Raw genomic sequence first — 15257 nt, 5'->3', positions numbered from 1 at the left:
TGAAAAATGAGAAAGAGTTTGACTGATTAGGTGGTAAGTCAAGAATTGCTAACAAAAAATAGAATACAAATCCAGAAAGAGGTAAAGATTTAAAGTAAATTAAAGTGGATAAATATGACTTTTTAATATTTTCTTTTATATGAAATGTTACTTACATGTCTTGTAATTATTGTATATGTGCTTTATATGAGGAAAGATAACAGAGGAGTGTATGTAACTTTTTATAAAATATTAATAATAATAATAATAATAATAATAATAATAATAATAAACAAAAGAAAAAGAAAAAGGAAAAACTGCTATATGGCAGCACCAGTTGTGCATAGTGTGCATTGGATGATGACTGTGACATTATGCTAAATCAGATGAAAAGACTATCTAGTTCTACTTTCTATTAAGACAATGGCTAACATGGGAAGACAAAGAACCCTCTTTTACTCATATTCAGAGTCCAGTTTTGTGACTTTGTAAAACTGTAGAGTTGTTTTTTGAAAAAGAAAGCATCAAATGTAAATGAATGAGTGTATGCACAATAAATTTGAAATAAATAAATAAATAAGAGGAGGGACTGCAAGACTATTGGCTGGTCCAACACTGGACTGATTCGTGTATCTCCCTGGTTTTTATATTACAAAGGCCAAAATCAGCTTGAAGCTCATACTATATCTCTTCCTCTTCTGATGGTATATCTGTATTTAGCACCCTGTCTCCTTTCATCTCATGGACATGGGGAAAAGGGGGTCTGGGGCAACTGTACATTTATCACAGTGGGAATTATCTGCCTCTGTTTGCTCTTTTCTTTCTCTCTCTGCAGCTGTGTGTGACCCTCCGTGCCAGAACAAAGGATCCTGCAGTCGCCCTCAGCTCTGTATTTGCCGTTCCGGTTTCAGAGGCTCCCGATGTGAGGAGGTGGTTCCTGAACAAGAGTATCATCCACCTGGCCTTGCAACTGCCTTACAGCCTTCAGGAAGCTCACATTTAAGAAGAATGGGCAGTGCATTCAGAGAAGGCACACCAAGAGGAGAACAGCTACCTCCAGCCCAGAAGCTACCAGCAGGGTAAATTATTCCAGACAGAGTTGGAAAAGTGACATTTGTGGATTAGAACTTCCAGAGTCTCTTGGCCAATATAACTACTGGCCAGGCTGGTTGGAAGATTCAGGCAGTTGTAGCCTCCCAAAGATACTTTTTTGAACTTTGCATAAGAGCTGTTTGTTGCTCCTGTTTCTGGAAAAGGAAGGATAGTTGATACAGTATGTTTTGTAGATGAAAGGGCTTAATTCCAATCCAGAGCCAGGGCCTGTTCATACTACATTATAGCAATATAATTGCAGTTTAATTGCTTTGGATGCATTTTATGGAATCATGGGGTTTGCAGTTACATGAGGCAGACAAGTTTTTTCCTAAACTGAAAATCCCAGGATTCCATATAATGTAGTCATGACACTTAAATTATAATCATACTGCTATAATTGTATTGTATGAAATTGTAGCCAATGGTCCAGTCAGGGGAATTTATTATTATTGTTATTAGCTCAATAATGCAAGAGGGGGCCTGCTACGACAGCCCTGCGAGGTCGCCTCCCATTGTGTATACTGAGCAGACCAGGAAATCCAAGCAGTGGAGTAGAAACAGACTTTGCTTAACTAATATCCAATTTATTAATAAGGGGGAAAACATACACAATTCACTAGCACACACACACTCATACAAGTCTCAGGAATATCGGAGATTAACATGGATTAAGAATTCAGGCTTCACTAGGGCAATACTTTACCAGAGTGTAGATTTGCCTCCTGGAATCGGATGGGAAAGAATGGTGATAGGACAAGTGGGTTTAACGGAAATGCCGGTGTCCAAGTCAGAGATCCAAGTGACATGGAGTTTAGAGACCTCTCAGATGGCACACTAAATTATTACAGCGCGGGCGCGCCATACGCGGCCTTGAGCATATGCGCTCAAGCTGCGGGGCGCGCGCAGGACGGAAGGTGCGGCGCGTCCCATTCAATTGAATGGGCGCAGGCGCCCATTGCGCCCCGCGCGCTCCTCGCTTAGCTCTTAATGGAGGACAGGCAGCCAGAGTTCATCTAGGAGTCATATATGGCTATCATTTATACTAAAATTTAATAAAGAGCATCATCGGTAACAAAAGGGCCCTAGATGCAGAAGTTCTGGAGGCCTCACATACAACTCTCAGTCTTATTGATTCACAGCTTTCATTTTTGTTCTCAACTACCTGTGGTGCCCAGTATTAGGGATGTAAAGAATATTCTCCAAAATTCGAAAATTAGGAGAAATATGCCTAATTCGACAATTTCTATAACATTTTAGAGAGAAAAATTCTGAGCAGTTCTCGATCAATGAGTAAGAATTTTGATTGCTAGTCATTTCGAAATGAGGGGGAGAGAAGAATCCTTCATCTGACTCTCGATGGCCACTATTTGCATATTTTGTGTAAGAAAAGCTACCATTCATCCTGGAGGCTATTTCCTTTGTTAGGGTGATTTGCTCCAACTTTGCTTAATCACAGCTTTGCTTTGAAAAACAAAAGATAACAAAAGGTGAGGCTTCTGCCCTTTATGCCATGCTCTGACATTCAAATTCTCACAGAAGAGAAGAACTTGAAATCTCAAAACTTTGCAGGAAAGGTCTTGGCCACAGTTTTTTGGATTAAGACAGGTATTTTGATGATAAAAAAATGACTAATCACTTTGATGAAATACAGTTACATCACTATGATCTGGAGACTACCTTGCAGTGGAGACATTGATTTGGGTTCTCCAAGGCCAAGAAATTCAAATACACACACACACACACACACACACACACACACACACAATGCAAAATAAACGTAGGTTTGCCTTAGCATCACCTTGAGAGAGCTGGAGAGAGATGTTTGTCATGTCCTGCCTCTGAGGCTGAGAGAATGTGCCAATTATTATTATTATTATTGCATGACCTCTTAGCATCACCATGGGAGAGGTGCAGAGAGAGAGGGCAGGGAAATGTCTAACAATTTGTAAGCTGCTCTGATAGCACCACAGACTGCTGGGAACTGCAGTCTAATAAGGCTGCACACTGCAGAAATAATCCAGTTCGACAATACTTTAATGCTATGGAAACTCCTGGGATTTGTAGTATGTTGTGCCACCAGAGCTCTCTGACAAAGAAGGCTAAATGTCTCACAAAACTACAATACCCAGATATTGTTGTTGTTGTTGTTGTTTTCTTATATCCCTGGCACAGACTCTCAGCCTCAAAGGGAGGCACTGCCCTCCCCCAACAAGCCTTGCATGCCAGGAGAGTCCTAAAAGTCACAACACACGACAACAGCCATGTTTCCAAGAGGTCATGGGGAAAGGGAGCTCAGGGCTTGGATGGCCATAGGAGCCCTCTGGGAGGCCTTGGGCAAGTCACACTCTCTGGGTGTCAGAGGAAGACACTGGCATGTCCTCATTGCAAGAGCCCTCTAAACACACACAAAACCCACAACCCCCCCCCCTTCTTGCCCCGTTTTGCCAGGGTCCTCCCAAAGCACTGAGAGTGCCCACCAGAAGGCAACAAACATCAACAGCCAAGTGGGTCACACTGTCTCATCAGGATGACACTGGAAGATGGGACAAACCGAGGGTTTTATTGGCATAAAGAGGAGTTTTGTCATGGGATGCCCCTGAAGCTGAGATAGTGTGACCCTCACAGATGAGAAGGGGAGGTGTCGGGTGGCAATGCTCTTCTGCCAAGCAGGAATCCTCAATTAGGAGCAGAGTAGGGTGTGATGGCAAGAATTCTGCCATGAATAAAACCTACCATGAAGGAATACCTAGGAGTTGGAGTTGAAGCTGAGAGGATGTGACTTGCCCAAGGTCAGCCAGTGAATTTCTATGGTGAACTGGGAGGATCCCAGCTCAGCCATGTAAATCCACAGGGTGACATTGAGTAAGTCACACTCTCTCATTCCTGGAAATTCTGCACTCTCCTTGCCAATAATAATAATAATAATAATAATAATAATAATAATAATAATTTATGCCCAGCTCTTCAGCCAAAAGGCTATCAGAGCAGCTTACAAATTACTAGATATTTCCCTACCCTCAGGCTTGCAATCTAAAGGGACAAGAGACAAAAGGAGAAGCAAATGGCAGGGGAAAAGTTCAGCAGATCCTCATTCTCCCACATTCTCTTTTGTGAGGGTCACATTCTCTCAGCCTCAGAGGCAAGACATGACCAACTCTCTCTCTCTGCACCTCTCTCATGGTGATGCTAAGGTCATGCAATAATAATAATAATAATAATAATAATAATAATAATAATATCCCTTACCCAAAATGCTGAGGACTAGATGTATTTTGGAGTTTTTCAGAGTTTGGTATATTTTTATACAGTATGTCTAATGGGATATAATGGGAGATGGGATCCATGTATGTCTCATATGCATCTCATAGACATAGACTGAAGGTAATTTAATGCACAATATTTTTAAAATAATGTTGTGCTTCTGCACACTGAGCTGATAATTTAGGTTTCAGAAGTCCAGAGAAAGGAGACTCAGACTCTACTCTGGACATTTCTCCTGAGAATGGACTCATGTTTTCAAAAACAGTCATTTCTGGATTTTTGCAACAACAAAAAAGAGGAGCACCACAGACTGCTGGGAGCTGCAGTCTAATAAGGCTATAGTATATCTTTCTACAATGTAGATGGACACCTCCATTACATAATTTGTTGAGGATGCTTTGACTGGGAGTTCCTGCATGGCAGAATGGGGTTGGACTGGATGGCCATTCTTGGGGTCTCTTCCAACTCTATGATTCCATGATTCTATAGCACTCTGAGCCTACTGTGATTTTAATTGTTTTTAAATGTATAAAGGTATAAAGTCTTATAATGCAAACCATGCACTGATGGACTATTGCACTATAATTTTTTATTGATTGATTTTATACCCTGCCTTTCTCCCAAAATAGGATTCTCTTAAAGGGGTTTGTTTATTATAAAAAGAAAGGAACGTATAATGGCTTGGAATTAAAAATTATGGTTGGTAGATAGATAGATAGATGATAGATAGATAGATAGATAGATAGATAGGTAGGTAGGTAGGTAGGTCTTGGAATTAAAAAGTGTGTGTGTGTCTTAAAATTAAAAATCCCTCTTGGAAGTGGGAATGAAATGTGTGGATGCAGCCTGGGTTCTTAACTCAGCTCAGAAGTTGGAATACAGTGTCTCAAACCATGAGCAGAGTGCCTCTGAGCATGAACAGAGTGGCTGCCGCTCATTGCTCGAGCAGCTGCACTTTGCTTGATCGAGATGAATTTATCTGATGTAAACACCTTCAGAGGAAGGACTCAGTTTGCATCTGCACTGAAAAAATAATCCAGCTGGCCACTTTAACTGCCCTTGGCTCCATGTTGTGAAATGCTGGGATTTGTAGTTTGTTGTGGAACCTGACAGATGACTCAACAGGTCCTCAAAACTACAGATCCCAAGATTCCATAGCACGAAGCCATAACGGAAGTTAAAGTGGTGCCATCGAGGTGTCAAGGGTAAACGCTCGACCCTCTTTTTGTGTCTTGGGGGGGCTCTTAGCCTCTCAAAATGGTGGCACTTAGTCTTGACCCCCCCTTCCCAAAATCCTGGCTACGTCCCTGGTGGGTCACACTGTCTCAGCTTGAGGGGCATCCCATGGCAAAACTCCTCTTTATGCCAAGAAAACCCTCAGTTTGTCCCATCTTCCAGTGACATCCTGATGTTGAACAGGGGTCAGACTACATGTCCTCTAGGACATGCTACTAGAGAGGTCCCTTCCTCACCACTACTCCCTTCTCCTTTTGTGTTGTGTCTTGTTAGATTGTAAGCCTGAGGGCAGGGAACCGTCCGATTAAAAAGATTGTATGTACTGCACTGTGTAAATTTGCAGTGCTTTATAAATAAAGGTTAATAATAATAATAATAATAATAATAATAATAATAATAATACATGTCCTCTAGTATGCCATGTATTCCTATGTATTACTTCATAGCAGAAGGGGGTTGGACTGGATAGTCCTTGAGGGTCCCCTCAACTCTAGCATTTCTTGTTGGGACTGTTTATTTGTTGACACTGGGCTTTTTTTTGCCTTTTGTGTGTGTGCCTTCAGGTTTTTTTAAGCATAGGAATGTTCTTTAAACCTCTGCCAAACTTCCTTTTGACATGGTAATTGAGTTTGAAATGCAAAGTAATTAGCGTAATTATTCGCCTTGTCTTTTATTGTCATTCAGAGAAATCTGTGAAAAATATTTCGTTAGTTGCTGAAAGGGAGAGAAGAAATCACCCTTTGAAAGGGAGATTTGTGGAACGAATATTTTTTTTAAAAGTTCTCCTCAAGCTCTCAGTTAACGAGAAGAAAAACATGGGTTTCTCTAATCACTACCCAGTATTGCTCAGGGGACTCACTAACTATCATTAATAATAAATAATAAATAATAATAAAACTTTATTTCTATACCACTTTTCCGGTGATCAAAGCGGTGTACAACAAAGGTGTTAATACATACAAATAGGATAAAACCACAATTCTCAAAATACATAAAAACATACAGTCAAGAGTCTTTACAATCAATGATATGCAAGTCTATTAATGATTGCTTTGTTTTAAGTGATCTGGGAAAATACTCCCTAAATCTTTGGAAGGTCAAATGTTTGTTCTAGTTGCTCTTGGGAAAGCATGTCTTTCTTGACTGGCCACCAAACACAGTTCTTTGTATGAATGAAAAAAAAAATTGGATTGCCTCCCTAGGACCTTCCCAAAGTGAAATTTATGTATGCCATGTTACTTACATGTTAAATCAGATTATCTCCAAGCTGAGAAAGAAAAAAAATAACATTGTAGGCATGCCCTCATGTACCTACACATCTCTGAAAAGCACATTTTGCATTTAGACTAAATTTGGTGGATAAAGTAGGGTTAGATGTATGATTCAAGAAATATTGCTTTTAACAGACTTATAATTTGGAGTATGAAACATCCCCAAGCCTTAAAATATTATTGTAAGTGTTGTGTGCATTCAAGTTGTTTCTGACTCATGGTGACCCTAAGGCAGGGGTAGGCAACCTACGGCCCCTGCGCCGGATGCGGCCTGGCAAGTGTCCTCCATTTGAAATTTTTGTCCTACATTTGTCCCGGTTTATTTATTTATGTAATTTTTTAAATTTTTAAATTATTTATTTTTTGGCTTCAGCCCCCCAGTTGTTTGAGGGACAGCAACCCGACCCCCGGGTCAAAAAGGTTGCCTACCCCTGCCATAAGGTGACCCTATCATGGGTTTTTCTCGGCAAGATTTGTTCAAAGGAGGGGGGTTGCCAATGCCTTCCTCTGAGGCTGAGAGAATATGACTTGCCCAAGGTCACCCAGTGAGTTTAATTGTTGATTGGGGATTCAAACCTTGGTCTCCATAGTCACAGTCCAATATTCAGATCACAAGATGATGCTGGTTCCTTAAATATTGTTAATCAGGATGAAATCCTCCTCCTTTCCCACTATGGCTAAGGGCTGCCATTATATACAAACTTTAGAAAAGTTAGATTTTTAAACTACAGCTCCCAGAATTCTCCAGTCTCCTATGGCCATGTTTATATTGGCTGGGGCATGTATATGCTTTCAGACAGTTACGGAAGATGGATTTGTATAGCTTGTGCTCCCTTTTCCGGTAAATTTGTCTCCTAGATCAAGGATGGCACAACAGAACATAAAGACTGTCTGATATCTTAGCATGACACAACTCAGTAGGCAGCTAGTTGGAGAAAAGGCCATGTCTTTTCAGCTTTTGTCTCTGTCCAGACAATCAGACCCAGTTATTAGCAAGAGGGCCTTAACTTGGGATTTTGACTATCCAGCTGCTGCTTGCTGCTTAAGATTCATTGGCTCTGTACCAAGGAAATATATCCCTGCTAACTATAGAAATTTTATTTTTCTTTCTTTTAACAGTTTTTTTTAATATGAAAAGCTCAAATCATATCTTACCCAGACACTCTTCTGCTGTTTCACTAGGAGCATTTGAGACTTTTCCCTATTACAGTAGTTTATTTATTCAACAAATTGCTTCAGAAAAGTGGAGATGATTTTATGCCTAAATGCTACAGTCAAGCCATTCTGCTATTGGAATTCAAAGGCATTTGTGAGTGACTTTTCTAGGCAGCTGATTTCACTGACTAATATGCATATCCTGACAGTGTTTTCTGTTTGGCATTGATAAAGATTCTACACATGCCTCTAACATCACTACTGTTCAAATTGTAATTATTGTTCTGAAGGCATGGATACCAATTCAGTCTGGTTTTCAACTAGTATGTAACTAGTATATAATTCATATGTAGTTTCAACTAGAAGGTGTACAACACTATAATATACTATAAATTCCAACCTTTGCCCTATGTCAAGGAGACCCTGAGTTTATCTGGGAAGTTTAACGCAGGTTTAAAGAGAAGCTGATTGCTGCCTGTAGGCTATGGAGATAATTTTTAAAATTTTTATTACATTCTTACCCTCTTCACTGGAACTGGAAATGGCACGTGTGCCCTTCCCACAACTGCTTCATTTTAGCCTCACAACAGCCCTGTGATTATGGCATTGGATAAGAACAGGTGACCGGCCTGACAACATCTGATCAATTTTACAGATAAGTGGGGATTTGAAACTGGGTTTCTCAGTTCTGTATTGCTGTTATAACTTTGTTATTGTTAAGCACCTTCTAGTTGTTTCTGACTTACAGTGACCCTAAGGCTGACCTATCACAGGGTTTTCTTGGCAAGATTTGTTCAGACAGGTTTGCCATTGCCTTTTTCTGAGTGTGATTTCCCCAGGACCATCCAGTGGGTTTTCATAGATGAGTGGGATTTTGAACCCTTATCTTCTGAAGTCCAGCATGGTGTATCAGAAACTGGGCAAGTTACATGTTCTCAGCCTCAGATGAAGGCAAAGGCAAGCCCTCTCTTGTTAAGAAAACCCTGACAGGTTAGCCTTAGGGTCACCATAACTCAGAAATCACTTGAAGACACACAACAACTCCTGGACTCCTAGTCCTCCACTCATATCATGACACCACTATTTATGATCAGTTTTATTTTATTTATTAGTTACATTTATAACCAACTTCTTGAGACATACATAGGCCTTCTTCTCATATTATCTCCATAACAACTTTGTGTGGTGAGTCAGACTGTTAGAGTGGTGTACTCAAGGTTTCTGAATGAGTTTCATAGCTCATTGGAGTCTAGAACCTGGATCTAATCTCTACACTACAGTGGCTCTCACTATGCTCGCTTTATGGTACTGAGACCAGATGGACTGAGTTTGTAGTCCCATTGAAACAGTTACAGTGTGACCAGTCCATGCCTTACTGATCCCAATTTTTGAAAAAAGGTTTTACTTTCAAACTTCTTACACACACGGTGGTCATGTGTGGTCTAGATTGTGACCCAAAAGGGCGGCAAAGGGTTAAACCTTCTTCCCCCTCTAGATTTTGGATCCTTGATCTAGATTGTATCCCAGATATTTATTTTTGAACAAAAGAAGGGTGGCTGTTGTTGTCATTATCATCATCATTTATTTATCTATATAGAACTGTCAATATACATGGTATTTTACATGAGTGATTCACAGTTATTAATTTGGCAATTCCCTGCCGTTAGGATCACAATCTAAAAAGACAGGACAAGTGAGGAAAAGGGGGTGTCCATGGGAAGAACATTAAATCCAGCAAATGGTAGCTGAGCATGGGTGTCACAAGGAAGGTGCAAAGAGTATGGATGCACCAGGTGACACTCTAAGCTGGGAGACACCACTGCTCTCCAAACATCTCCCTTTTGGCAAAAATGGGCTGTGGTTTTCATCTGCCCCCCTTTAAAACACTGAAGAGATGGTGTGACTGGGGCAAAGCTCAGTGGGAGGACAGAGGTCCCAGGTTTTTAAAAATGTTAAAGTTCTACATTAAAAATTTTCTTTAAAACCATCCCCTCTTACCAAATTTTCACTTTAACCACATGAAACAATGTACAGTCATCCCTCTGTATCAACTCATTTTTTTAATCCACAGCTTCAACCATCCACAGCTTTATCATATTCAAAAATAACATCAATTACAAAAGCAAACCTTGTTTTCTCCCATTTTATATAAAGAACACCATTTCACTTTGCCGTTGTATTTAATGGGACTTGAGCATCCACAGATTTTGGTATCTATATGGGGATGGTAGTCCTGGAAGCACATCACAGTGGATACCAATGTCTTGCAGTACATGCAAATACATTTAAGCAGTGTGTATGATATATTAATTTATAACCTAATGTAATCTGTAAATTTTTGCTAGCTGTTTATGTCATTACCCTTGCCATTACACTCAGTGATATACAGAAAGTATAATTTATGAGTAACATTAGAACCAAAAAGCTTTACTAAGGATTCTGTATGGTGTGGTACCAGAGGCGGTCAGTGGGGAGGGGGTGACACCATGAATTATTGCACTGGGTGATGCCAACCCCAGTGACATCACTGCCTCTGAGGCCACAGCTGTAGCAGCTGGGATGGAGGAAAACCCTTTCCTCAGTTGCTGGGTATAATAATAATAGATTTATTTCTAGCCCGCCCAATCACGAAGAATCCGGGCGGGTTACAACAATAAAATACAACAAATTACAATAGAGTTAAAAAATCAAACCCTAGACCTACCCCGCCCCATTCCCAGTACTAAAACAGAATTAAACAATAATAATATTAAAACATTAAAAACATTAAAAACATTAAAAACATTGAACAAATATCTCTATATCTGGGGAGGGTAACTAAGTTGGAAAGGCCTGCCGGAAGAGATCCGTCTTGAGTGCTTTCTTGAAAGCTACCAGAGTGGAAATGTGACGGATCTCCTCCAGTAGGTCGTTCCATAGTTTAGGAGCAGTAGTAGAGAAGGCCCTCTGGGAGACAGATGTTAGCCTAGATTTTTTTGGCTGTAGTAGATTTCTTCCAGAGGACCTTAGTGTGCGGGACAGACAATAGGGAAGAAGGCGTTCCCTCAAGTACTCTGGGCCCAAGCCATGTAGGGCTTTAAAGGTAATTACCAACACCTTGTACTTTGCCCGGAAACTAATAGGCAGCCAGTGCAGGGACTTCAAGACCGGTGTTATATGGTCATTCCTAGAAGTTCCCATGATCAATCTGGTTGCCATATTTTATACCAGCTGAAGTTTCTGAACTTGGCACAAGGGTAGCCCCAAGTAGAGCGCATTACAGAAGTCCAATCGAGAGGTTACCAGTGCATGTACTACTGTTTCCAGGTCCCTCGGCTCCAGGAAGGGGCGCAGTTGGCGTATCAGACGAAGGTGATAGCAGGCGCTCTTGACTGTCGCATCTACCTGAGCTGTCAGTTGGAGCGATGAGTCAAGAAGCACCCCCAAGCTGCGAACAGAATCCTTCAGGGGAAGTGTGACCCCATCCAGAACTGGCTGACACAACTCCATTCCTGGATTCGGGGTTCCTATAGCAAGTACCTCCATCTTACCTGGATTCAGCTTGAGTCGGTTTTCCCTCATCCAGTCCATTACTGCCCCAAGACAGGCATTCAGAGGAGAGATGCCATCCTTAGTCACTGCTTCAGCCCGAGACATAGAGAAGTATATTTGGGTGTCATCAGCGTACTGATAACACCCCACCCCATGTCTCCAGATGATCTCTCCCAGCGGCTTCATGTAAATGTTGAATAGCATTGGGGACAGAATCGCACCTTGAGGGACCCCCGATTTGAGCTCCCTCTTGGCCGAACAGCTGTCCCCAAGCGACACCATCTGGAACCTGCCCGAGAGGTAGGATCGGAACCACTGCAATGCAGTGCCTCCAATACCCAACTCTCTCAGGCGTTCCAGAAGGATACCATGGTCAATGGTATCGAAGGCCTATCTTTTCTCCCCCTCCTAGGATACGGTAGTGGCAGTTGGGATAAAGTGAAGGCCTCTCTGCAGCTGCTGAGGCTAAGCAACAAATGTTGAAATTCATAGCAAGCAGGATAATAATAATAATAATAATAATAATAATAATAATAATTTCTTACCTACCTCTCTCCATGGATCAAGGCAGGGAATAACAACAAATAAATAATGTTAAAACACATTAATTAAAACATGCAATAATTTAAAAGGACAAATAAGATACACATATTCTAAAACAATCCACATTTAAAATTCATTATTTAAAATCCATTATTTTAAATTTATCTGGATAAGACTGCCACAAGAGACTAGTTTTCAATGCTGTTTTAAATTTGGACAGCGTATTCAGCTGTCGGATGTCTTCTGGTAGGTAATTCTACAGTTTAGGGATGGCTGAAGGAAAGGTCCTCTGGCTGATAGTTGCCAACCTAGTTTTGGCTGACTGGAGTAAATGTTGCCCAGAGGTCCTGAGTTATTGAGCAGATTATATGGGTCGTCATCATCATCATCATCATCATCATCATCATCATCATCATTTATTTATTTATAGAGCACTGTAAAGTTTTACATGCTAGAGATCAAGATAGAATAAAATAGTAATGAAACCTGCCATATGGCATACAATCTAAAACATCAACATTACAGAATAAGAGGTGATTCTGTAGGTCACCCAAACCATGTAGGGCTGTGTGTGTATGTGTAAATAAATTGAGGAGGCCACTATTGGAATATTCACATCCAGGAGGCAAAATTCAGTGGTTGGGTCTGGCCCTTGGAGGAACTTGCCGGGGGGGGGGGGTTCTGTGCAATTTCAGGAAAACACCAGTAATGCCACTTGTGTGGGCTGGTTTTCATTTTTAGTTGCTTATTAGTTTCAAGGGACTCATTCATGCCTTGAAGCCTTATTTTGTTTTTCACTGTCTTTACACACATAAAGGTGGTCCTTGCAATAACCATTTACACTATTAAATAGAAGTGGAAATGAATTTGGTTTCAGTGGCTTGGAAGAATATTTCAAAAGGATGAAGTAAAAAGTAAATAGATTGCTTTGCACAGTATCTAATGTTTTTGAAATGAAATGAATGGTTCTCATGGGAAACAGGGTTAGTACTTTCATGCTGCATTTTCTAACCACTTATTGCCTCAGCTGAACAGGATTTTGGTAAGAACTTAAACAAGATACAACATTGGTGGCCTTCAGTGTAGGTCACTACGAAAAAAGTACTTTCCAACTGTGCCTGTGGTGTTTCTAGAAATTATGTAACTTACCAGGCTTACCCCTGTTCAGCACTTATTCCAGTGTGGCACTGATTCAGCCTAATTTCCTAAGATCCAAATGTCAGCGAATGCCCAAATGTTCTCTTGCTGCTGCCTCATGAAAGACAGCACTTGCTTAAGTGAATAGCTGAAATGTTGAATGAATGAATCTTCACTCATCACACTGCCCATGAAACTGGCACTTGGTAACATTTTCCTGAATCCTGAAGTGGTGCCACCAGGTTCATCTTTTAGTTATTCTTCCAGATATGGTGAATGCTTGGCTGTGGTTCTGTTCATAACAGGCACCAACTAACAAACAGAATTCCTGGCAGGGGCCAAAGAGAAAGATGGCAGCCAATTCTCCAGAGTATATTATTGAGGAGGTTAGGACTCAACTACGATTTAATACTGTAGTTCAGCCCACCCTAACGTAATGCCTTGAAATATTTTTAGAAGGCGCTTTACATTGGGTCAGGCTATTTGTTCATCTAGCCCAGCATTGTCTAATCTATAGGGGCATGGCCATTAGGATCTGGGGCCAATGCACTTTTTAATACCCGGGAACCCTTGCAGGGTACACTTCTGCCCATTGAAATCCAAAGCTCACTTCTGGTTTCAGAAGTGGGGCTAAAGCATGGCACAGGATGCACATCATGTTTCAGTCATGAATCCTACCCCTACAAGCTTGATTTTCTGTTTTCACCATCTTATGGGTTTTTTGAAGTGATTTTGTGTCCCCGAGGGCCATAAAGATTCCCCTGGAATTGTCATACAGGGCTATACAATTCCTATTCTGGCCTATTCTGATGAGTAGCAGCTTTCCAGGGTCCCATGCCCAGGTCTTTCACATCACTGCTTGAGATTCTTTTAAATAGTTATAGTAGAGGCTGAGAGGACCAGTGTGGTGTAGTGGTTTGGATGTTGGACTATGACTTTGAAGATTGTGGTTTGAATCCTTATTCAGCCATGAAAACCCATTGGGTGAACTTGGGCAAGTCACACTCTCTCAGTGACAGAGGAATGCAAAGGCAAATCTCCTTTAAAAAAATCTTGCCAAGAAAACCCCATGATAGAGTCACCTTGTGTGTGTGCATTGTGTGCCATCAAGCCTCCAACTTATGGTGACCCTATCATGTGTTTTTCTTGACATGTTTCTATAGAGGACGATTGCCATTGCCATCCTCTGAGGCTGAGAGAATGTGACTTACCCAAAGTCTACAGAGTCGTAGTCTAACATGCAGGCTACTACACAACACTGGCTAACAGGGTCACCCTAGGGTTGTCATAAGTTGGAAATGCCTTGAAAGCACAGAACAGCAAGGGGAAGCCAGGGATCCTCTACATGGGGTGCATGGGCTCAGCCACTGAGTTGCTGACTTCTTCAGTGCTCTGATTCAGCCTCTTGTATCCTCAGTTTAAAAAGTCAGGAAGGCTTTTAGAAAGGACACACTGACATTCACAAAAGATACTACTGGTGTGGAGTGGCTTGATTCAATATAAGGCAGCTTCATTAGCAGAGGAGGGTGTGTGGCTGTGTGGTTATGGGCATAATAAATGAGAAGCAGAAACTCTGAGTAAAATTTTATTGCAGCAATAGGCAGCAATAAAACAAAAATGACATTAAGCTTAGCACTGCCGCTGTACTGACATTAAGCTTTAAACTGCAGTACATGGCCATGGATATAAATTACATGTGGCAATAATTGTATTTATTTAGCATTATCACATTATCTTAAAGTTGAATCTGAGCTCAGCCAAAACGTTACTAAAAGTCCTTTGTGTACTCATTCAGATACTCTTGATGATATTCAGAAAAGGTTTTCTTGGTTTTTGTATTTGCTTGGAATACCTATGTGAGTGGAAACCACAATTGTGTTGGTGCTTACTAAAGTTTTTGCATAGATGCATCTGATCAGGTCATGCGATTGTGCCCATACATGTTTTTCTGATGGAGAAAAAAAAATAATTCACCACACTTTTATCTTCAGCAAAACACAATTTTCACACAGCAGTTAATATTTTTAAGACAGTACACAACCATCTGTG

The 15257-nt window shown here is 40.9% G+C and overlaps 1 protein-coding gene across 4 annotated transcripts in view; it reads left to right on the top strand.

Annotated features, from left to right (window-relative positions):
• LTBP2 (latent transforming growth factor beta binding protein 2) overlaps positions 1-15257 on the top strand; it is a 205622-nt gene that overhangs the window by 39471 nt on the left and 150894 nt on the right. For all 4 annotated transcript variants that reach the window (XM_089522203.1, XM_089522201.1, XM_089522202.1 and 1 more), the window contains exon 3: positions 815-1058. In XM_089522203.1, coding sequence (XP_089378329.1) covers positions 815-1058 — 244 coding nt within the window. The remainder of the gene's footprint in view (positions 1-814; positions 1059-15257) is intronic.

Source organism: Sceloporus occidentalis, unplaced genomic scaffold, assembly GCF_023333645.1.
Source record: "Sceloporus occidentalis isolate IW3139 unplaced genomic scaffold, rSceOcc1.0.p SCAF_4, whole genome shotgun sequence".
NCBI lineage: Eukaryota > Metazoa > Chordata > Lepidosauria > Squamata > Phrynosomatidae > Sceloporus > Sceloporus occidentalis.
Note: the sequence above shows the minus strand (reverse complement) of the source record. Positions and strands in the feature narration are given on the sequence as shown.